General features: G+C 44.9%; 1 protein-coding gene across 2 annotated transcripts in view; it reads left to right on the top strand.

The window, feature by feature from the left end:
• The window catches only part of LOC108927421 (protein CBFA2T1-like), a 34829-nt gene extending 10486 nt beyond the window's left edge, over positions 1 to 24343 (top strand). Inside the window, exons 1-11 of one of the 2 annotated variants that reach the window (XM_018740707.2) lie at positions 4362 to 4676; positions 12495 to 12630; positions 12757 to 13046; positions 14672 to 14761; positions 17812 to 17993; positions 18604 to 18821; positions 19306 to 19391; positions 20619 to 20814; positions 21117 to 21185; positions 21525 to 21715; positions 23458 to 24343. In XM_018740707.2, coding sequence (XP_018596223.2) covers positions 12516 to 12630; positions 12757 to 13046; positions 14672 to 14761; positions 17812 to 17993; positions 18604 to 18821; positions 19306 to 19391; positions 20619 to 20814; positions 21117 to 21185; positions 21525 to 21715; positions 23458 to 23742 — 1722 coding nt within the window. In that variant the 5' untranslated portion in view covers positions 4362 to 4676; positions 12495 to 12515 and the 3' untranslated portion in view covers positions 23743 to 24343. Of the gene's footprint in view, positions 1 to 4361; positions 4677 to 12494; positions 12631 to 12756; positions 13047 to 14671; positions 14762 to 17811; positions 17994 to 18603; positions 18822 to 19305; positions 19392 to 20618; positions 20815 to 21116; positions 21186 to 21524; positions 21716 to 23457 lie in introns of those variants that run through there. The other variant, XM_018740708.2, reaches the window with a different exon arrangement.
• Positions 24344 to 24698: the final 355 nt, after the last annotated feature.

The following is a 24698-nucleotide window of genomic DNA, read 5'->3' as shown; positions in this document are numbered from 1 at the left end:
ATAACAGGTTCACAAGCTCCACGCACAGGTGCCTTACAGATAGATTGAGCTTTAAATACATTCTAATTCCTCCATGAAAAAGGGTTTCGACAGATAGCTTCAAAGTAAAATCCACGCAACCCAAAAGTGCCCCATGCGGAGCGTGTGTGTGGCCAACATCCTCCCCACCACGTTTATCGTTTCCTTTACGTAACACATTTCTTGGTGCCTTTAGCGTGGCATTTGAGCAATCATCAATTTTTTACCCTTTGTGAAGGGCAGCAAACGGTTTTAAGCTTAAAGTACAGATCCGTGTCATTTAACTGTTAGTGCTCCCTGCCACTGCATGAAATTTTTACACGAGGTCTGTCAAACAGACAATAGTTAGAGCTCAGAGCAAAATCAGTGCCTTCCACACTATCAAGTCAGATGTCCCCGGACTGATAAACAGGCGAGCCAGAGATAACTGCACCCGCCGAGACGGGCAGTCTTTCAGATCTGCCGGGCGTAACCTTTAATTCTCTGCCTCCCTGGCAACAGATAGGGGAGCCATCTGGCCGGACAGGAGGAAGGGCAACGCGGGTTTGCGCCACCAGTTGGCGCCGGGGTGGCTCGCGCCCACACAGGCGGCACATTACAGACCCTGCTCCCCGACCCACATGGCGGCATCAGCAAACATGCACCGTCAGCAGAGGAAGCAGCCCAACACCAACACGAGTTCTTTTCCGTTAGGAAGAACTTATGGGATATTCGCTGTCTCTGGGACGGTTCGTCGTTAGGTTCGGTTCGCACAAGATTAGGGCAGATTTATACACCCTAAAACACTGTATTCGTGAAACTAATGTGGCGGTCAAGTGTGCGAGTCCACTTTTTTTCGAAAGGCGTTCGGTCGATGGTTTCGATCGGGAAGCGAGGCGCCGCGTCTTCTTAGCTCAGGTGATCGGAAATGAAGAAGGACCGTTTTGAAAGGGAAGGTACGGAGATGATGCGGAGCGCTGAAAGTTTCCTCATCATTAGCATGCGAGTGAAGCGATGAGTTGTTCCTCTCTCCCTGCCACCACCTGTTCCACTGTCCACTGGAGGGCTGCAAATCCTATCAGGGGAATGAGGGACTGGATTCTGGATCCGGTCCATCACGTGTGCTGTCAGGCCATTATCAGTCACAGATATCACATGACAGATGGCTTCATATCAGGTGCTCGAAGTGACGCGCCATCCCATCTGGTAAATTATTTGGGAAGTTTAGGTTGCTCCAGATGAATGAGGCGAGGCAACAGAGCCAAACAGGATGACCTTCAGACAAGTTCCCATTTCTTTTCGTCTTTCAGTTTTTTTTGGTGCGGCTGAATATGGGAAATCGGCTTCTCCGTATCTTGTGTTGACAACGAATAACAGCTGATATTTTTGACAGGCCTGAAAACTTCACCTAAAAGGGATTTGATGAACTAGCACAATCATGATGTATGTTAAAAGATGTCAAGCGTTCGCCACAGCTGCGGAATTAAGAACATGATAATAAGTCGTCCACTACATTTTAATATTAGTGCAACAAAGGGGTGTTAAGTGTGCGACATCACGGGCATTTAAAGTATTTCCCAACACACTAATATTTAACTAAGTTCAGTCAAAGCTGCTGTCAACAAATCCAGTTCTCTGTCGAATTTATGTTGGCTAAAAGTTGTAAAATGTTTTATGGTGTGCATCAGTGGCCGATGTTTTAGTGTCTATCACAGCGGAAAGCCATTTTCCAAATGCTCCTTTTATGCATTTAAAGAGGAACGAAACATCTTTCCAATGTGATATTCAGTTAAACGATGCTTTAATGACTGTTATACATAAAGATATATAAATGTTAAATGTATAATGTATTTCTTAGTATTTCTGAGTGTGTGATGTGATAGTTATTCGTAAAACATTTCTCGTTGTGAATGGGCACTAATAGCTCATGTTGTTAAAACAGTACAGAAATGAACAGTACGTAACGAGAAGCAGAATTAACAAAAGGCAGTATTAATAATTTCCAGATATGTGAAAAATTGGATGTCATGAGAATGAATAAACTGGGACGAGTGCACATTAATATTTAATTTAATATTTAACACGTTTATGTATACAGTTCTTACATTTTTTCATTTAGCACATGCTTTCATCCAATCTGCAACTCAGAGTGAACAAAAGTGTATTTCACCAACAGACTGAGAGATAACAATGCAGGCATGTGATTCTCAAAGCACAGTTTGTCCAGTACAGCAGTTTTTCCCGCTCTCATTTCACGAGTAGCTGCCTATGCAAGCGAGTCACACAGGGGGTACAAAGGTGACACTGACAGGTGATGTAATGCAGAGCCTCATCGAAAGCTGAAAGGGAGTCTGCAGCTCTAAAGAGCGAAAGGAATTCATTTCGCTACAATGCGGCCAAAACCAAGAACCTTCGGGCAAGTGTGGGACCACCAAGCGGCCAGAAGTGGCCGAGCGTGGCGGTCTTGTCGGAATGTATAGTATTCATGCCCTAAAACTATCAGGATGCAGATTCTTAGAGCATATTGTAAGCCGTATATATTATATTATTATATTATATTTTTAACATAACATTTATTTATCAAACATCATAAATAATTGTTGGTCCAGCGCAAGGTTGTGGTGGTCTGGAACCTGTCCTGGAAGCACAGAGCATGTGGCGCTTGTCCATCACATGGTACTCAGAAACACACACACAATTCACCTGAAACAACTGTGGGAAGGAAACTACACAAACATTTACTTATTCAGCAGACACTTTCCTCCAAAGCAACTTCCAATGAACTCTATGTAGTGTTATCAGCCCACACACCTTATTCACCAAGGTGACTTACACTGCTATACACTACTTACACTGGGTCACTCATCCATACACCAGTGGAACACACTCTCTCTGTCACTCACACAATATGGGTGAAACTGAACAGCATGTCTTTGGACTGTGGGAGGAAACCGGAGCACCTGGAGGAAACCCACGCAGGAACATGGAGAACATGCAAACTCCACACAGACTGAGAAGGGATTGAACCCACATCCTATCCCACCACTCAGGTGCTGTAAGACAGCCGTGCTACACACTGTACCAACATGCGGCCTTTATATAGAAAGTAATACTTTAAATATCAAGACTCATGCAAGAGTCACACATCTGCAGCTATGTCTCTTTCTCCTAATGTAATGCACAATTCTGTTTTCTATGAGATGTACGTCTCTTTGGAGAAAAGTGTCTGCTAAATGAAAATGTGTAGTGGATATTTTGTTGCACTGTGACGGAGATGGAAACATATGGCAGTCAAAGGGAACATTTCACATTTGGCCCCCCATACAGTTGGGGGCTGGGGCAGTACTGACATTTTCTACAGGATGGCACACTGTTCCAGGCCATTTATAATGTCGGATAATCCACATTACAATCATTATACACACACATTGACTGAAACTGCTGGTCCTGAGCAGGGTCATGGCAAGCTGGAGCCTAACCTGGCAACGCAGGGTGTGGGGCTGGAGGGGACACAAGTCCATCACAAGGCACCCCAAGCAAGACTCGAACCCCAGACCCACCATGCAGCAGGACCCCATCAAACCCGCTGCACCACTGCACCACGGCACCCTGGATCATTATAGAGCAGCTCAGAATAAGTACCACTCCCTGCTTAAGGATCTAGCAGCAGGAATGGGGCTCGAACCAGGAGCCTTCAGATGCCAAAGAAAGAGAGGAACTGCAACTGACTACTGGGAGTTGCAGTGCTGCACTTCATCAATCGGCCAAAATAAACAGAAAGGGGTTAAATAAAAGGGTTTGTGACAGATGCAAATGATACAAAGCAAGAGAAAAATAACATAATTACGGTATATCCTACCCGGCCTTGTGGCCCTTGTTCCAGGATAGCCTCCAGACCAGTGTGAACCTGACCTGGCCAAGTAGTTACGAAAAGTGAGTGAGAATAAACAAGTATTGTAAACAAGCATTGTAAACAAGCAAAGGGGGGCGCAGTGGCGCAGTGGGTTGGACCGGGTCCTGCTCTCCGGTGGGTCTGGGGTTCGAGTCCCGCTTGGGGTACCTTGCGGCGGACTGGCGTCCCGTCCTGGGTGTGTCCCCTCCCCCTCCGGCCTTACGCCCTGTGTTGCCGGGTAGGCTCCAGTTCCCCGCGACCCCATAGGACAAGCGGTTCAGAAAATGTATGTATGTATGTACGCATCGATCACTTCCCTTTAAATTCAAAATAATCCTTAAACCACACATCACTGCAGGGAAACAAGCAACGCAAAAAAAGAGCTCTATTAACAGACACGCCCCCCAAGTCGAACACGCCCAAGACACGCCCCCCACGGACACGCTCCACAGATGGGACACGCCCACTCCGCACCTGAGCGCATCCCGCCGGAGCCACGGAGGACGCGCTGGTTTTGCAGTCCCGCATCTCTGGACACGGTCCTCGCTCCAGTGTGAGCTCTTCGCTGTGTTTACAGCAGTTAAAGGATTTAAAGATCGGGGAGGACCGGCGGTGTCGGGAGCGCGCACTAGGGGACAGTAACAGACAGTGCACGGTGTGTGTGACACACACATACTTCCTGCGCTTCACCCGTGGTCCCCACACTTCGGGCGCCTATGAAGAAACGCATCTTCAGGGAATGGGAATATTTGCCGTTCATCATCAGCACTGAGAATCGACTAGTCGTGTAAGTAAAGTATCTCTTTTTACACGTATTAAACGGGAAATGCTGGTAAACGTGTCACGTGGTCCATTAGTAACAGAACATGTAACATGTAACACGTGTGCAGTGCGATTCCTTTGATATGATCAGCAGGGTAACTGACTTAACATACGTCCCCTACTTCGTTTCAGGGACTGTATTTGCCGCCTACTGGTAGCTCTAATGAAGTAAAATATGGTGAAATGGTTCCAGATATAACGGCGCTGCAGCATCCGATCATTGATATATAACTTTGAAACTTTTTCACTTGGGTAAGACGTGTTAGTGCAAACACACGTTATTTAACACGGCTGTGCAAAATCTGTTTTTACTGTACATCTTGTACTTACAGCACACTTGGGGAGATGGTTTCCACCTCTTGAGAGTCTTCTCCTTCTTGTTTATGTATCTAATTATCCTATCAAATGAAATGTGTGCGACCAGTAAACTCCAGCTCCCTCTTTTATCTCCTGGATTTTTTGCACACATGGCATCATTTCAAAGCAAACCTCTTTTAGATCGTGCACCAGCCTTGTTGTTAAAGTCACAAGGAGACGCGCCAAGATGTTTTGAGCATCACAGTAAGTCTGTTTGCCTGATTTTAACTGGACAGAATGACTGGGAAATTATGTGGCACATTTTAATGGACCTCCTTTGCTGCGAAAACTAGGTGTACGGTGATTTCCGATCACTTTGTCACTTGTGAACACTGCATGTGTGGAACACACACACCGCCTTCTTGGATGCTGTTGGGTGACGTTGGTCACCAGAGTCATTTGCCTGTGTGTTTCTTCGCTTTATTCCAAACTCCGTGAGCCTCTCTTCCTTTTTCCCATCGAGAGTGTCCAGCTGATGGCCGGTGCTGGTCCTCTCATTTGTAAACACAAAGGAAGGGGGCTCTGCTTGTAAAGTGGGTGGTATTTCCCTGAAATATTTCTCCCCGTGGGAAATGTTCTCGCTGGCTGCTAACGTGGATCCTCAGCCAAGGAAAATACAGATGTTTGTTGCCTGAGCTGTGCAGTGCAGTGCAGAGCGCTACGGTTCCTATTGGTTAGCCCCTGCGGCTGGAAAAACCAAGCTTCAAAACTGAAAATAAAACTTTATTTCAGATTTTTGTTTTTTTTCCGCCTGGGAAGAATGGTGAATTTGGTGCTTTCTTTACACCTTTGTTCTTGGACCAATATGAGAACAGTTTGTTTCTCATTTGTGGCACATTAAAGTTTCAGTTCTGTCATCAGAGAGAATGTGGGTGAAAATGTATAAATGTTTGAAAACTTGCTGTATTGTACTGATTCGGGGAGCGCGATGGCGCAGCGGGTTTGGCCGGGTCCTGTTCTCTGGTGGGTCTGGAGTTCAAGTTCCACGTGGGGTGCCTTGCAATGGACTGGCGTCCCGTCCTGGGTGTGTCCCCTCCTCCTTCAGCCTTGCGCCCTGTGTTGCCGGGTTAGACTCTAGTTCTCCACGACCCTGCTCAGGAGAAGTGGTTTCAGCCAGTGTGTGTGTGTGTGTGTGTTACTGATTCACCATAGCTTTATGTGGTACAAAGTTTCGTTGATCATGTCCCCTTCTGTTTTCATCAGTATTCAGCTGTGCTAGAAATTATTTAAAAAAAAAAAAACCATAACATTTTGATTGGTCAAGGAGGTTGGTGCTCAATGTGAGGTTTGTACATTCACCTTGACCTGTGTAACTAATTGAACCATTCTTGCTTCACAAACTTATGTTGTTTACAATTAAATAGTCATAAATATGTAAAAAATCATTTTTTTTAAATAAATTAATGAATTTTCATTCTAACTTTCCAGAGTAATTGTAGCTTGCAGTGATACTCCTGGTATTTCTTTGTTATTCTTATTATATGTAGTTTTTAAAACAGTGGTTTTCAGTATTATTGCAGTAGATGTTACACACTGGATTTTGTTTAAACTGAGCTCATGGTTACTTTACCTATATTGACTTATTTGGTTCAAATACTGTGAAACTGGATGGATTAGATGAAAGCTCAGTGTAAATTTCATTAGTGGCTGAAAAATTCTATTTATATTAATTTCTGTTGTCAAAACACAAAAATATGGAATTGTTTATTTCAACCAACCAGTGATTGCGGTTGATAGATATCCCATCGTTCTTTGTAATGACCTAATTTAATTTCATCAGTCAAATACTGATGTAGTCTAATTTGTTTCACAAACGATGTGATGAAGGGAATACTTTGCTTGATAAAATGCACCAGCAATTATTTTGCAGTCTCTGGTATCTTCACCCTTGGAATTACTACTCAACACTTGGTATCTGATATAACATCATTATGTGTCTTCCTCTTAATGTAATGCACAAATTGTATTTTTGATGAGGTGTACGTCGCTTTGGAGAAAAGCATCTGCTAAATGAATAAATGTAAATGTAAACGTAAACATGACTGATAAATATTGAAGTTCACAACCAGCTCATTGAAAGTGACTCATTCATTTTAAACCTGTTAAGAATAATAATGTATTATGGTCTGAGCAAAAAAGCAGCAAGTACAGATACCACGATGACCAGAAGTGAGTGAAGAAATGAGAACAGTGATGCCAATGGTTATTCATGGGTGAGAAGTGTGACGTGAACTGTTCAGGGTTATAATTTCCCTTTTCTGAAAAAGAGAATACTTTTAACATTGGAATTTTACTATTTCAGTTGTTAAAAGTATTGCATATGCACATTACATGTGTACACAGCGCACTCATAGGCTGCACAGCTGTTATCTTAACAGCTGCTGAAGTCAAGCTCGTGTTGCCATGGAAACAACAGCACGTCTTCCCCAAGGTGGGCCTCAACATGATTAGTGTACTGTAAGGAGAGCAGAGACGTTGACATCATGCACTTTAGAGAATGCTTTTTTTTTGCACGGTAGATCAGTGGCATTAAGTAAAACTCCACCTACAGTTCAGCTACTTTCACCCTGTGATCGCAGCCTGTGTTGGAGGTCGTTTGTCTTTCGTTGAAACTGTAGCCTTATACGTGCCACAAAGCGCATGTACTATTTTTGAATTCTGGCCTATAAAAACGGGGACATGTTTAAATATTGGTGATCTGCTGGATTGCAGATTTTACCTGTAGCATTTGATAGAAGCATAAACCTGTAACCTGTGACTTTTGATAATCGTAACCAGTCATAAATACACACAGGTGCTAGAGGAGGTGTGATCGTGGCCCATCGTCACCAAGTGAGGAGAAAGGGCACTCTGGGTACGTTTCTGCTGTTGTGATTGTGACCTTGGGAGCTCTCGCCATGTGACAGTTGCTTTTTTGGGTCTTTTTTGGGTGGAGAGCTGGGTGAGGTGGCAGAACGGCCCATCTGGTAGACAATCCCTGCTGGCTAGGAGTGGCTGTGTGAGCCAACATCTTGACTCCTCCAGCCAGCAGCTCGTACATCTCATCTCTCTCTCCCCATCTCACACACTCAGGTCCACAGTGGTCTTGTTTTAGGCAACTCATTCTTTCCAGCTTTGTGAAAAAGGCAAGTTTCATCGCATTGTGTGTGTATACATATATATCTATATACACACACACACAGAGTCTGAAACCGCTCGTCGCGAGCCAGAGCCTAACCCAGCAACACAGGGCACAAGGCTGGAGGGGGAGGGAACACACCCAGGACGGGACGCCAGCGCATGGCACCCCAAGTGGGACTCGAACCCTAGACCCACCGCCAGAAAGCAGGACCCGGTCAAACTCGCTGCGGCACCACACCCCTTATATATACATGTTATTTGTACAGAATCGGGGTTGATGGACAAGAGGAGAGAGCACTTGTTGACTGGTTTACAAATATTAAAGTCTGAAAATAAAGTAGGGTGGAAGGTGCGCTGCCTGTAATGTCTTCAAACTAATATCCGCCCTTAACAAAGTTTGTTGAAATTTGAGGTTCGGTCTGTAGTCCGCAGCCGATGCCCTCGTACAAAAAAGCTTTAAATGCTGCCAGAGGTAGGACGTGATGGGCTGTTTAAAAGGCGAACATCTTAATGCTTGTAGAATGAATTTTCAGGGACGGGAGTTGTTTTGTAAGTACTAACACGTATGATGTGTTTAATTAAAAATGTGACATTTATTCTGCTTCATTCACTTCTAATTCAGACATTTGAAATCCCACGCAATACACTTTCGGTGCTGTGACCGTGCTCGGAGACGACTCCCCATTAAGTTCGGGCTGATGGAGAAACTAATTTGATGTGTGGAAGCTGCCAGAAAGGAGCCTAGCTTCCCAATCAGTCCTGAAAGCGATACTTCCTCCAATATGTTTTCTGTAGCTGTGGGAAATGGTAAACAGATGGTGAACAAAGCTCCTTCAGCACTGAATACATAGACACAGGAAGTCTGTTTCTGGAAATAATGTTTTTTTTTTTTTTATCTTCATTCTCACACTCCGTGCTCAATCTTGTTGTGACCTATGCGTTTTTTTTTTGGAATATTTCCCTCCCCCTCCTCCTTCCGTCAAAAGCTCTGCTTTGTTTGCTTTTCTTCCTCTCTTGATTTCGTTCACCCATCATTCTGTGTGAACGCTACATCTCATCTCGCTCCAGTCTCCCCGCAGCCACCCCGCTGTGAAATGCATGGCGGTTTGGAGTCGACTGGGACACGGGGGCTCTTGTGTTCCTGGGACTGTTCTTGAGAGACCATCTGTCATTGTAATTGCTGCGGAGTAGGTGGCATGCTTCGTGTCCACATGTGCGCTAGTCCTACATCTGATCCTGCGTGCTGGGCAGGCTGGGAGAGGCAGAGAACCTCTTTGCTGGCAACACGTGGGGCTGCTTCTCCGGAATGCAGTGAGGACAAAGCCAGACACGAACACACGTGTGGTGCGAGGAGCCTGCGAGGAAGGAGTCCCTACCCCTCCGAACAGCATGTTAGAAGTTATGGGAGCACGTTGACCCTTTGGCTCTTCGAGACCAACGTCTGCAGGCCTTTGTGTGTTCGTGCATCACCCCTTGGTTGAACCCAAAACCAACCCAGCTGGCTCGATAAAGGGTGTGACGACTGAAATATACATATTTTTTTAACGGAATAAATCCATGCTTTTATATCGTCCTATTTGTCGCACCCTGCAGTTGTTGTGTAGTAAACCTGATGGCTCTATTCAGCGTTTGGCTGTCGCGATTACATACTCCACTGCAACCAGCTGTCTGTTTTTCTTCACAGAGCGGCAGTTGGGGCTGTTTCACTGCAAGCACTAAGACACTGAAAGAATCATTTAATCACTGGCAAATTATGATTGAGTGGAACGAATAGGAAAAATACAGAGGTTTAGCAGATTTGACTGAGCTGTATTGGAGCTGCCTCAATCACTGCAGTTTCCACGAGCCACGTGTTCCTTAATCTCGGGTGCGTAGTCCTTAATTACAGGAAAAAGAGAAAAATGTAATAATTTAAATGGTCTCCGTGCAGAAGTGCTGGTTTTGACCAATTCCTCCCTGCATCACTATAGCAAGGTGCGCACTTTTTTAACAAATGTTTTGGCGATTTTCGACAAGGCCGACATACGTATGGCTTTACTGGACTGTACAATGGCGCCGTCCCAATAACAGTGTTTCACTGTGCCATTGACCGTGATCTCGTCTCCCCGTCGGTTCCACTTTGGCGCACGATGTCGCGACAGGGAACGTGATGAAATGCTTCTATAGGATCGCCTTTGTTTTCCTCGGCAGTGGTATGAAAATAAGAGTGAAGGAGACGGTGCGCCGGTGAGAACGGAGCGGGCGGCTTGCGAGCCCGTGCAGCTGGGAGCCCATCAAAGAGCCTGGGCTGAGTCGGTCCCCGAGCCCTAGCGCTGCTGGGTTGATGAGACGGAAGACTGAGCACCACCTGGCACTAGAGAGGTCCGCCAGGCACCGTCTGGGGACCCGTCCAGCCAAACGGGGCCCGGGAATGCGGAACGATCCGCTGCAGCGCCGCAGCAGACAATTCTGTCGGGGAAGTAAGCTTAGGAAATAGACGGGGGTTTTGGGGAGGTGACGTTAATTGTATTTTCCTGACGACTTGGGGAGCTTGATGGGACGCAAAATGCCTACTGTTCCATCTGGCACTGAGGATTCCATAGCATATTAGCATGCTGCATGTTAATGAGTATGTTAATGAGTATGCTAATTGAGACTTTCATAACAATAGCTCACCTCCCCCATACTTTCCCCAGGAATTTCACTCATAAAATGTGTATGCGTTTTCCTCCTTATTCCCTCACTCAACTGCTGCCTTTTTCTTTGAATCTTTCTGATGTACGCAAACATTGTCACTGACTTTCCGTCAGCGTCTTTCAACAAAGTCCAGGCTTCGCAGAGTGGTATCTCTAACCAGCCGAAAAATCCACATACTGTACTACTCCAGTGACATTTATGTACTCAGCAGTTACTCTTGATGTTGTTGCTACCAACATATCTGAGACTAGTACTCTGCTTCCCTTGGAAACTTTACGTCCATGGATAGGTTACCCAAAGGAATGGGGACTCGCATCGCCATGGCTATAAATTCTTCTGTTTTGAATAGCAGAGTACTTAGTAACGTAACAAACAAAATGACAGAAAGTCAAGGTCAGACTAGTTTTTACTCAACAAAGGGGCTTTTGAGTGAAACCTGCTCATGAGAATAAAATTTCCATGACTTCCCACCGTTTCGAAAATACCTCTCGCGCTTTCCGAGGACGTTGCGATTAATGTGCGGCGTGCTGGAGATGTGGCCTGTCGTCACTTTTTCAAATTCTAATGGGAGAATGTGACTTTGAGAACCACATGTCCCCTTTTTATGTTTCCACAGACTCTCACAGATGTAATGCGCACTTGGAGCACAGGCATCTGGCTGAAAATAATTGGCTCGACAAAATAATGTCAATGATATTTCATAAACGAAGACTACTTTGAGTTGTGACTTAGATCGTTAATTTTTTTACTCAATCATAAAAGGCTTTTGTGAATCAATGCTTATATTAAAGGCAGTTGATTATGTTGGGTTTTTGGGATGCCTTGCATCACAATCTGGATGTTTAACGCTGAATATACACCAGCAATCATAAAGTAAGCAGCGAATAGCATTGAGTGAAATTACGTGAAGATGTTTAGCATTTGGCTTTTTATTTCGAACAAATTCAGTGAAATGTGCTTTGGAAACCTTCTGCTATTTTGCTTGAGTTTAGAGAATGGATTGTGATTCTGTTCTCAGGCTATAAGATGGAAGGAAAGCCTCTCTCTGCATTCTGCTCTGCTGCAGCCAGCAAATCAAAAAGTGTTTAATAGCAAGTGGGTGGAAGCCACAACATGCCAATTCACCCTTTCGGGCTCAAGGGTGGAGGAGCTGGTCACAGGTTCTTCACGGAGGAAAGTGAGTGAATGAGAGCAAGGGAAGGCGAGCAAATAGTTGAATTACTCCTCAGGGACTCGTTATGCCCTTTCCCTAAAGAGTCATGTACCGCTGGCGTATCTCTCAGGGAGATGGAGCTGTTTATGGGCTCCCATGTGTCAAAGGGATAGAAGGCCCCGTCATTAGCGGGGCAAGCATCTGCCCGTTCGGCGGCATCCACACTAATGAGCCCCAAGCCATCTGAGCAGGAGGTTCAGCTTTGAGATCGGGGACTTGTTAGACTCATGTCCCTCTTTAATGCTGTGTTTGAGACTGAGTCTGATTTGTTTTGTGAAAGCTTGCGGTAACCGATGACGTGGCTTAATGGTCACGGTCGTGAACTTGTGATCAGAGCACCGGTGGCGAGGTGAGGTATATTTTCTGCACGATTGTGTGGTCAGATACCAGTAGGATGTTGTTCCCCACTCTTCCCAGGTCACGCTGAGGAGCTCCGCCATGCCAGACTCCCCGATGGATGCGAAAGCACAATGTAGGATTACCTCCCCGACACTGCTGTTACCTCCCACTACACAAGGAGCCTCTACTGGTGCCTCTTTGACACCCCCCAACTGTGAGCATAAATGCGAGAAGTGTGACATTGGGAACCAGCTGTGAAATGCTCCTGTTTACATTATTGTTATAAAGTATTATTACTGTTTGTCGCTTAGTAACTCATAACCCTTGCTCTCTTCCACAGACCACAACAGCACCAGCGATTCCTCATGCGCATCGAATGGAATCCCCTCTCCATCCAATGGCTTTACTGCTCGGCCTTCCTCCTCGTCCTCCTCCTCATCATCTTCATCATCATCGACATCGTCCTCGCCATCAGCTTCGTCGCCATCGGTTACGCCGCAGCTCCCGCCGGTGTGTGGTGCCCGGCAGCTCAGCAAACTGAAGCGGTTCCTCACTACACTGCAGCAGTTTGCGAGCGACATCTCCCCGGAGATTGGGGAGCAGGTGCACGCCTTGGTGCTGGGCCTCTTGGTGAGTCTGTTCCCCAGACCCCAGCAGGAGCTGCTGTCTGTTGGGTCACATGGGCCAATCTCAAGTAGCGGCTCATTGCAGAACTGCATTCTGTCTTGTTTTAACATAATGCATTCAGTGTCACCATCCAGAGAAGGTAACATCTAAATTTACCTTAGGTTCACGACATAAATACACCGATGCATCACTTAACGGGGTTAATTCATTCGGTGAGATCACCCTGTTAGATCAATTCCCATTGGGAGGGGAATGAATTAACATTAGTTGTCATGAAAAAATAATCGCTAAGTGGATGACGAATGCATCGTCAAATTAATTTAAAAACCAAAACAAAAGAGAATTTCCAGCAGAGCAGTGACAACACCAACATCATTTGTAGTGTTCTAACAAAATGTTATCATCTTAAATGTCATTTTCATTCATTGTTGTTTTCAGTCTCCTTTGTGTAGTGCAGGATCATCTTAGTGCACGGCAGGTCGATAAATTGGCTTGCCGATGTTTGAGTTCACAAGCTCGCTGTGTTACTCTGCAAATGATGTGGACGCTGCGCTGGTTGAGCTGGTCTGTGGCTTTACTAACTAATGTTTGACATCATTTGATCTCTGAAGTTCTTATTTTCACTGGTTTAAGGGTGTTCGTATGACTGGTCAGCGTGACCATGAGCGTCTGCACGCGGGCCTGGCTAGGCTAGGAGGGACAGTGGGCTCATCACTGTTTGTTTAAACCTTCCCCGGCAATAGGAGGGCATCTTTGTTAGAATAAAATGAAGCACATTTATGGAAGGAGAATGACCAGATTTCTGGGGAAAATGTCACCATCCTGAATTTATAATCCTGTTGTATGCGGGGAAAAGGGGTGTATATATTTCTGCAGGCTGTCAGAGTGATTTCCCCCCCCCTTGTAAGGGACCCCATTATGTGAGGGATGAGGGTATAGCCATTTATGATCCATTTACCATCTACTATTCGTTATCCAGGATTGTTTTGCATGTAACTCTCATTTGATGTAAATGATAATTAACATTATGGTGCCTTAATCTGGAAGATATAGTAGACTAAAGGAATGTTGGTTTTATAAATTATGAAAAGGCTTAAATGTTCTCCTGGGAATAATTCCTATTTTACCTCATTTCCTTTGCTCTCCTTAATTCTCTCCATTAATGCAAATGACACTTGGTGCGTATGGGTTACTATAGGAACACTAAAGAAGCTGGCAGCCTGTCAAAACAAGTCTGCACAATCTGGATGAACAGATGTAAGGGTAAAGTACAGTAACAAATTTGGGCTGAGAAATGGGGATGTAGTTGTGGATTTTAGACATAAAATTATTTATTAAACAATCAGTCTGGCCATGCTGTGTGTAAATTAATGAGCTGTTTCAGTGAAAGGACTCTTGAACAGGTAATGAAATAAACGGCTACAAAAATTTTATTTGGTTGGTTCATTTGGTTGTTATGCTGCTCATTGTTATACAAAGGCTTATTTTATTATTTTTAAAGACTTATTATTTTTATAGACTGATATTCACTGGTAAAAGGAGGTGCTGTTTTGGAGTCTGATTTGAGTCATTTGGATCTAATGGAGGACTTCATGTTTTTGCTGTTTGTCTTTCTCCTCCTCTTTTAGAATTCTACTTTGACAATCGAACAATTTCACTCCAAACTCCAGGAGGCTACAAACTTCCCTCTGCGACCTACTGTAGTCCCATTTCTGAAGGTATTTAAAGACCCGGTGGTCCACTTTGTTCTATGAAGGACTGATAAAAGGCACCTTGTAGTAAATAACACATTACACATGTTTGTTCAGAACAAGATAAATGAAATGCTGTGATTTGCACATGCTGCCTATTAAGCTAATTCTTTTCCCGAGGCTATAATTTGTAATTCCGCTCTTTGTGTTATTTTGCACATTCCAAACTAGTCCTTGGACTAACATATAACAAATGGAGACACTCAGATAAGCACGGGGCCTTCGGATTAAAACTGGTTGCGTTTATATGACGATACAACGTTATGACTCGATGGTGGCATAACCACTTTTAAGGGATCTCTACCTCCACATAACAGGAATGCAAGTGCGTCGCCGCACTTTTTTGGGTCACCCTTCCATCACAAGCCGACATCACTCGCACTTTAAGGAACCGCTCTGTTTTGCCTCGGTAGTAACTCCCGATCCCTTCAGTAGTGGCTATCGCTCCCGTGAGGGTAACGCTCGCGGTTGACAGAGCCGACGGAGCGTGCGAGATCTCTTTCTTGGGGCTCCCTCGTGTCTCCTGCCATATGCCGAGCGGCTGAAACCAGAGTCTTCCTCCAACTTAGTGTTTTTCTTTGACGTGTTTTACAGCAAATACCATACGGTTGTGGGAATGGAGTTGCAGCAGGGTGCATAAAGGCCCTCCTGCCACGAGGCTAATGTAACTCAGAGACCACATCTTTTTATCATAGAGAAAGCCAATGTACAGTGATTTTACATCATTTCTAAGGAAAGAGAGAAGAATTCTGCTAAACTGGGTAGGATTTCTTCGCAACACTGCATTGTCCACATCTGAGCATATTGGACGGAATGGAACAGACTTGTTTTTGTAAAGCTTCTACTTTTAGAATGGTATGGTATGAAAGCTGGGGCTGGATATGTACGTCTGCTGCAGAAGTTCATGTGTTTTATACTGATCGCGCTCTTAAAAATACCTACAACACATCTTAACCAATGGCATAAATGATGGTTGATGAAGGTATGCCTATCTTAAAATATTTAGTGGTAAATCAGTCTCCCCTATAATTAATTTAAATGCAGTTACACTATTTTCTAGCTCCATTTAAACAGTGCGGGTTCTCTGAGTTTTAGTTTAATTTGCACCCTGCAAGGAAACAGCGAGAACCTAGAACGCTGAGTTAAGGTTACAAACATGCATTTACAAATAATATGACAAACACAAATGGAAAAGTTAAAGTTTAACGACACATGAAAATATCCCAGACATACTGTACCACCTGAGATAAATAAGTTATTTACAAGGTGAAAAATATTTCTGAAAAGCCTACCAGTGGAGCAAAGCTACATGTGGATATGTGTAAGATGCCACAATTTACACAGCCATCTGTAATTGCAATAATAAGAAAATAGGCATAGGAGAGCGTTGTGGTGCATCTCCCTGAGCAGTTCTCCCCTTTTTCTCGTGTCCCCGCACACCAAAGGACCACAGCCAAATAGGTAAACAAGACAGTGGCAATAAAACAGTAAAATCACTGAATCGTGAACAGTGTCGATAGATCTGGGGGTGACAATCGCTGTGTTCTCTAGCTCAGCATTAACAGGTGTTTCAACTTAAATAAGGATTCGCAATATTTAATACAATTACATATTCATTATCATTGCATATTAACACCAGAGGTGACCAATGAACATTTTCAGAAAAGTTATCCTCTAAATATCCTCAAAAATTAATTTAAGGGAGTCGGCTATTTCAGGATACGCCGTGAAATGCTGATGACTCCCCGCTGAGAAGGCCGCTGACCCCTTCTTGATATTCTGCAATCAGATCCTTTGAAAATAAACGCGGAACTCTCTAGAAAGAGGCCTACGCGCACAAGGGCCACCACGATGCTCTTTGTTTATGCAGTCATGATCCTACTTTGGTTCAAAAAAAAAAAAAAAAAAAAAAAACCATTATCAAACATCTTGGTTATTTTGCCAATGCATAGACTAGTGCGATAGGCATCAATGCAGGTAAGCAGAAAATGTGCCAAAGGAATAGAAATGTTGCAGCTCTCTTAGCACTGACATGTCTTTCACATACTAGTAACTGGTAGATGCTTAGCAAAACAGATGGTGTGTGTTTGCCAATGCCATGCTTTTAATTGCATTGTGGAAGAGGTAAAGCCGGTGAACAAACACATAGAAGAACAACACGAGCAGCTGTTGACTAGATGCTCACTTAATAAATGTGTTCGTCACCTTATTACACAAAGAATGCTTGCCTTTGAAACTCCGCTTGGTGGAATTTGCCATCATCATTACGTGAAGGATTATTCACAAGTAGTGAAAGGGCAGGAAGTTTTATAAAACTTGGTACCAAGCCATATTTGGCCAGCAAAAGTGTCAGGACCTGTGTTAGAGCGACTCAGTTTTTTTTGTCTGTTCGCTGGGCTCATAATCCCTAATATAGTGCTGTGCAAAAGTCTTAGAAACTTAGATGTTTCACAAAAATATTTGTTTTAGATGGTTATTTAATATCTTCTGCATTAGTGTCAATGGGAAAGAGCATGTTTTAGATTTCCAAGCATTCCTTTTGAAAAAAAGTTACAGTACTCAGTAAGGGTTTTGTATGTTGTTAAATAAAGTACACACACACACACACACACGCACACACACAGCGTCCGAAACCACTCATCCCAAGTGGGGTTGCGGTAAGCCGGAGCCTACTTTGGCAACACAGGGCACAAGGCTGGAGGGAGAGGGAACACACCCAGGACGGGACGCCAGTCCATTACAAGGCACCCCAAACAGAACTTGAACCCCAAAGCTGCCGTGACCACACTCGGGACAAGCGGTTGTTGACAACGGATGGCTACTAGGCTTTGTAGGAAGTTTATTAATTAAAAGCATTATTTTTGGAAGCATTCCCACTTTACAGCTTTTTCGTCAATCAAGTACCTAAAACGTTTACACTGTACTGTATGTGTCTATGAGTGTATAGTGGAGCTACAGCTGGTTAATTACTGTAGTAATTGTGACAGAGACTAACATGTCTTTGGCTCCCCCTGCAGGCCAATGTGCCGCTACTGCAGTGTGAACTTCTGCACTGCGCTCGCTTAGCCAAGCAGAACCCGACCCAATACCTGGCCCAGCATGAGCAGCTCCTCCTCGACACCAGAACATCTTCGCCTGTGGACTCCTCTGAACTGCTGTGGGATGTAAACAAGAACCCAAAGAGGAAACCTGCTGGCAGGTGAGTTTACACTTGCTGTGGGCGGAACGTGGCACAGCGAGTAGCGCTGCTCTCACAGCACCAGGGTGGTGCGAGAGGACGTGGGTTCGATCCCCACTCAGGCTGTGTGGAGTTTGCGTGTTCTCCCTGTGTGGGTTTCTTCCCACAGTCCAAAAGCATGCTGTTCAGATGGATAGTGTGAGTGACCCATTGTTAGTAGTATATCTAACAGTGTGAATAAGGTGTGGGCTAACAACACCACATAGTGTTCATTGGAAGTTACTGTGGAAAAAGCATTTGCTAAATGAAGTAATGTCATGTTTAATACAATTTTAAATAATTCCCAATAGTTACACGGTGTGGATGTAGTTCTTTCAAATTGTCCAAGTGATCGAAGTGATGTCTAATTCCGTCAGCAGTCTGCATTGTGCACATCCCACCATTTGTGTCTATTCCCATTTTTCATAGTAATTCCAATGGGCTGTGTTGAGCGCTGCCGTTATTGCTTTCAACACATATATCGATTAATACCTTTCGTCGTCTGAGCCGCCGCTGCTGATGATGATGGCGACAAGAGGGATGTGCTGTGTTCATGTGTTCGTGCACAGCTTCTGTTCTTTGTCCTCCACAGAACCAAGGAAAATGATGCTAATCAGGAGCCTCTGCACTTGTATCCACCGAGCAAAAAGCAGTGCACCATTAGCCCCTACCGGCAGAACGGCTTGTCACACATCCCACTGTCGCTGTCCCAGCCGCTGTGTGTGGACGGCCCGGCGCTCGCTCACCACCGCAGCGACCCCCACAGACCCCCGAGCTGCCGCGAGCACAGGGAACAAAACAAGACAAACAGTAAGCAGTACTGGGCCCTAGGCAGACATGCGCAAGGTGAATGTGGGTAACAATTTACGAATTTATTCGAAAAATAATAGACTTCACTAATTTACTTATTTACTAATAGAATTTATGAATGTACATACTAGCAGACTTGGAAGATGTTAGCTAGAACCTGAAGATCTTACCTACTTCTTCAAGAATGAGTTCTGCTCAAGCCTATAAAGGCCTTGGCCATAATGGAAGGTAAACCAGATGTGCGTCACTTTGCTAGATATAGGCTACAGTGATACAAGTAATTCCCCACTTGAAGTGGTGTGTATGTGCTGTAGGTGGACTCCCTACCGCTCAAATACGAATCACAAGGCCGTGTCGGGCAACCTGCAGGAGAGAGCGAGTTGTGTGGCTGGGGATTTCGATCAGCATCCTCTGCAGATGTATTAGGCAAGCCCGGGTGGTCTTTCTGAGCAGAGCCGAAACCCCTGTCCCATTTCCATGGCAGGGATGCACAGCGCACGTCGGGAGGAGACCGTGGACCATCGGCTCACTGACAGGGAGTGGGCAGAGGAGTGGAAACACCTCGACCATGTAAGATCAGTATCTTTCATTAATTCAGTTCCACTTATTTTTATAGAGTCCTCTTCTCACATAGTGACACAGAGCACTTGAACAGAGGCATAAGGCAAGGAAACAAACAAATCAGAAAAGAAACAAAGAAGATAGTTGACTACAGACTACACACACACACACACACAATGTCTACAACCGCTTGTCCCAAGCAGGGTCGCAGCGAATCGGAGTCTAACCCGGCAACACAGGGTGTGAGGCTGGAGGGGGAGGGGACCCACCCTGGATGGGACGCCAGTCTGCTGCAAGGCACCCCAATCAGGACTCGAACCCCAGACCCGCCACACAGCAGACCCTGGCCAAACCCACCACACCTCCCCCCCTGACTAGAGACTAGTTTAATACATTGTCAGTGCTTTTATAGAGCTATAAGTATGCCTACTGGCTATGGAGGAAAGGAACAAAAAAAACTCCCAACTGAAAGTCAAGGAAGAAAAACTTCTGGGGGTCCAAGTGCCAGCGGCTGCCTACCCCTTCTGGGCATTCTAGATTAAACAAGACTTTTAAGTCATTTTACAGATGATAATCTTGCTGTATGTTAACTTGATTTCCCAGTTCACCAAGGTATGTCTTGGTTATCATGGCGGTCAGTGATCAGCTTCAGTCAGCATGGGGTGCTTGTGTGACAGCCGAGCAACGCCCTCAGCTCTTATCACCAGGAAACAATGCTCAGCAAGAAACAAACTGCTAGTGATTTATAACTTAAAGAAATTAGACAGTTTAACAGAGGGGGGGAAAAACAGAAACACAGCCATGTGGAATTAAATTTCTTAGTGAAATGCCTGAGTAAACATGTAAGTCTGACAGTAACAGGTAGACTATTCCACAGTTTAGGTGCTCTATAGCCACTCAGGGTAATTACTGTTAGATTATGCCAGAAAACACCTACAGTGCATACCCCGTATCGATGGGGAACAATGGTAAACTAACTGAAGAGTTCCTATGGATTCCTTTGGACAGTTCATTTTAATATTGATTATGTTTAACTGTTTTTATGAGCTACTGCACTGAGAATAATGTAAAAAGGGGATAAGTTGTTTTCCATAAAGCTGCTGAAACCAGTAGCAAGAGCCTTTTTTTTAATTTACTTACCTCAATTTCATAATTCTGCCAGCTTTCCATGTACAGTATCTCCTACGTTACCATGTTCCGCTGCATTAGCATGGTGTGTGTGTGTCGCCCCTGAAGCTGCTGAACTGCATCAGGGACATGGTGGAGAAGACCAGGCGCTCTCTTACAGTGCTCCGCCGCTGTCAGGAGGCCGACCGCGAAGAGCTCAGCTACTGGGCCCGCTGCTGCAGCGACGCTGAGGGTGCCAAGAAGGGGAGCAGCACCTCTCAGTCCAAGGTTCAGAGTCCAGGAGGCCAAAACTCTGGCTCAGCAGGTGTGCCTAGGAACCCTCGACCAAGTTACTCACATTGCGCCAGAATAAAATCCGGACCATCCTTAATTATATTTGAGATTTTAATCTGCTGGAATTCTGTGTGGCACCTGAAGTGTGGCTGAATTCTCATAACGCATACAAGTCACAAGGGCAGCTGTGTTTAGGTTGATGGACAGCAGAAACCTGCCACCTCGACTGACCGTATTCTCCACACGTGTCGGTCCGGGTTATTTGTTGAATGGGTACAGTATATGTGTCTGTGTGTATCTACAGCGGGGTTTCAGCATTTCTTTGCTTTTTAGTATTTCACAGAGCGTTCCTCCATAGAGCTGCGTCGGAGTGTGTGCCCGAGGAGATCTGGAAAAAAGCGGGTGAGATGTGCACGCATTGTCAGTGCTTCTGTACTCGCTGTACATGAATGATAGTGTGACAAACTAATACTTGGAAGACTGTTTGTTCATATCACAGCATAGTTACAGCACCTTTTAGGTGAGCATTTCTTGGACGCGTGTCTTGGAAGGCCAGAATGAAGAAGCACGAATTGTACAAAACAATGATTTTTGTCTATTTCGAAACGAGCACAATGAGACATTGACGTGAGCCTGAATATTATGAAGAGAAATTAGATAGCAGTGGGTAGATGAAAGCAGCGGTCCTGTTTCTAGGGTTAAGGTGGGCCACATGTTCAGGATTGTCTTTTGGTCCTACAGAGGATGCTGTGAATGAGGTGAAGAAGCAGGCGATGGCAGAGCTGCAGAGCGCCGTGTCTGAGGCTGAGCGGAGGGCGCAGGAAATGATCCACTCGGAGCGGGCCAAGATGGAGCAGGCCGTGGCTGAGGCCAGGCGACGAGCGGCTGAGGACCTGCTGTTGGCTATCAATCAGCAGGAGGACTCCACCGAGGTGGGACTTTCCCTTGGTACAAAACAGACCTGGCCTACATGTGATCACTCACTCTTCATCAGGATTAAAGCAGCTTTATCACATACCGTACACTTTACCATGTTTTTTTGCAGAGTAACGGAAATGGGAACATGTGGAGATTGGCAGACAAAAGTGCTCACAGGCAAAGGTTCATGAATACTATTCAGATTAGAGTGGAGATCTGAAGAGTCAAATGTCATTAAAAAGTAACATTTAGCTTAGGTGGGAAGTGACGAAAAACTATCAGGGAACTTGAATAATCGTGGATAACATTCTGAGTGAAAACATATTCTTAAAATTTAGGATTATTCATTTTAAATATGTCCACACACACACACACACACACTTTCTGAACCACTTGTCCCATACGGGGTCACGGGGAACCGGAGCCTACCCAGCAAAACAGGGCGTCAGGCCAGAGGGGGAGGGGACACACCCAGGATGGGACGCCAGTTCAAATATGTCCAAAAGACTAAAATACGGATGGCATGATGGAGCAGGGAGTAGCGCTGCAGCCTCACAGCACCTGAGTGGGGTGAGAGAACATGGATTGAATTTCTGCTCAGTCTGCATGTCCTCCCCGTGTCTGCATGGGTTTCCTCTGGTGCTCTTGTTTCCTACCACAGTCCAAAAATATGCAGGTCAAATGAATTGGTGAAGCTAAATTGCCCTAACTATGTATGTATGGCTATGCTGCAATGGACTAATGTCCTTTTCAGCCACGCGCCCAGTGCTTCTGGGACAGGCCAAAGACAATGATCTGTTCAACAGCAGTCAAGAAAGGATGAAACCATATAAACCCCAGTAAGCATGAATGTGCTACTTCTCATGGTCTACAACTACCTGCACAAGATTTTTAGGACTGCTGGTATAATGGTTAGAAGTGCTGTGTTTGGACCCAAGGGTTGCAGATTTGAATCCCGCCTCCGGTTTCAGTACCTTTGAGCAACATACTGACCCTAAATTATTCCAGTAAAGTTAGACAGCTGTATAAATGGGTAAATAGTTGTAAGTAGCTTAACACTGTAAATCACTTCTGGAAAAAAGCATCAGCTAAATGTATACGGGTGGTCCCTGACTTATGCTGGGGTTACGTTCTGTGAAACCCATCATGAGTCAAATATTACAAGTCGAAAATACATTTAATGCACCTAATACACACCTCTGTGTCATAGACTGGAAGATGCGGATCGCTGCCAATGCCCAGCATTGCGGAAAAGTATTGCTCCGTGTATCACTTTCTCGGGGGAAAAAAATCTGAATTCAAAATTTGAAGTACAGGTGGTCCCCGATTTATGATGGTTTGACGGTCCATTTTTTCGACTTTGATGGTGAGCTGGCAATAGACGTTCAGTAGAAACCGTACTTCAAATTTTGATTCCCCCTGGGAAAGTGATGCGCAGAGCGATACTTTCTAGCGATGCTGGGCAGCGGCAGCTATCCGCCATCTCCCAGTCTGTCACGCAGAGGTGTGTATTAGGTGTATTAAATTCATTTTAGACTTACGGTATTTTCGACTTGCGATGAGTGTCGGGGAACGTAACCCCATTGCAAATCGGGGACCACCTGTACAGTTTCTACTGAATTTCTATCATCAGCTGACCATTGTAAAGTCGAAAAAATCGTAAGTGGAACCACTGTAAATCAGGGACTACCTGTGAATGTAAGCTATGACATGTACAGTATGCATTTTGACTCTGTCACTGCTGCCCCTCGTGTAGAGCTGCTGGAACTGTGGGCGCAGGGCCAGCGAGACGTGCAGCGGCTGCAGCACAGCACGGTACTGTGGCTCCTTCTGCCAGCACAAGGACTGGGAGAGGCACCACCATGTGTGCAGCCGGACTCCACCAGCCCACCAGCAAGATGACAGAAGTCCTTCTGCTGGCTCATCTTCTCTACACATGAGTGACACGGGTGGCCCAGCGGACACGCCCCCCGCAAACACACCTTCTGAGGTCACGCCGCACTCCACTCCTCCGTTAACCACAGGCACCATGGTACAATAGTGTGGCTCTCCATCAGTCCACAAAACAATCCGCCTTCCCTTATGTGCTCACAGACTTGATAAAACATTATGAAGCATTAACATAACAAGGGTGATGGCCTGTACAAGTCACATTGACTTAGGGTTAAAAACAGAGTTTATATGTATACCAGTATTAATGTTGTTTGTGATTTTCATATAAACAAAAGTGCAGATGGTTACATTTAACCTCTAGTGTTATATTTCCAACAGTTAAGATACGTTTTGAATTGTAGAAAAAGTTAAAGGAATTCGAGTATTAACATTTTGAATAGTTTTACATAAGAGATCAGCAAAATTTTAACAATATTAAGCTCTCATTCCACACATTTTGTGTTGATATGTGTATACAATAGAGATGTTCCTGCTGCAAAACTAAATTGCATTATTGTCCATTTTGCAGTCAGACAGGTTCTCTAATAGCACCAGGGAGCTGAAAAGACGTTCTATAATCACGAGAAAACATGCATGACATATATATACACCCTCCCCTTTACAGTGTTCCTTCCTTTATGTCCATATCTATTTATTAATTTATTGTTCAAAGCATTAAACATATATAAAATAAGCATTTCTTTCATAAGAGCATTTATTTCACACACACACACACACACACACACACACACACACACACACACATTTTCAGAACCGCTTGTCCCATACAGGGTTGCGGGGAACCGGAGCCTAACCTGGTAACACAGGGCGTAAGGCTGGAGGGGGAGGGGACACACCCAGGACGGGACGCCAGTCCGCCGCAAGGCACCCCAAGCGGGACTCGAACCCCAGACCCACCGGAGAGCAGGACCGTGGTTCAACCCACTGCGCCACTGCATTTATTTCAAAACAGGTGATTTGCTATGAAAGCCTTGGCAACCCAACTGTGGCCACAACTGTAAAGTTTTTAAAGCTGTTTCTATATTTCTCCAGGATTTAATTGTA

Source organism: Scleropages formosus, chromosome 18 (genome assembly GCF_900964775.1).
Source record: "Scleropages formosus chromosome 18, fSclFor1.1, whole genome shotgun sequence".
NCBI lineage: Eukaryota > Metazoa > Chordata > Actinopteri > Osteoglossiformes > Osteoglossidae > Scleropages > Scleropages formosus.
Note: the sequence above shows the minus strand (reverse complement) of the source record. Positions and strands in the feature narration are given on the sequence as shown.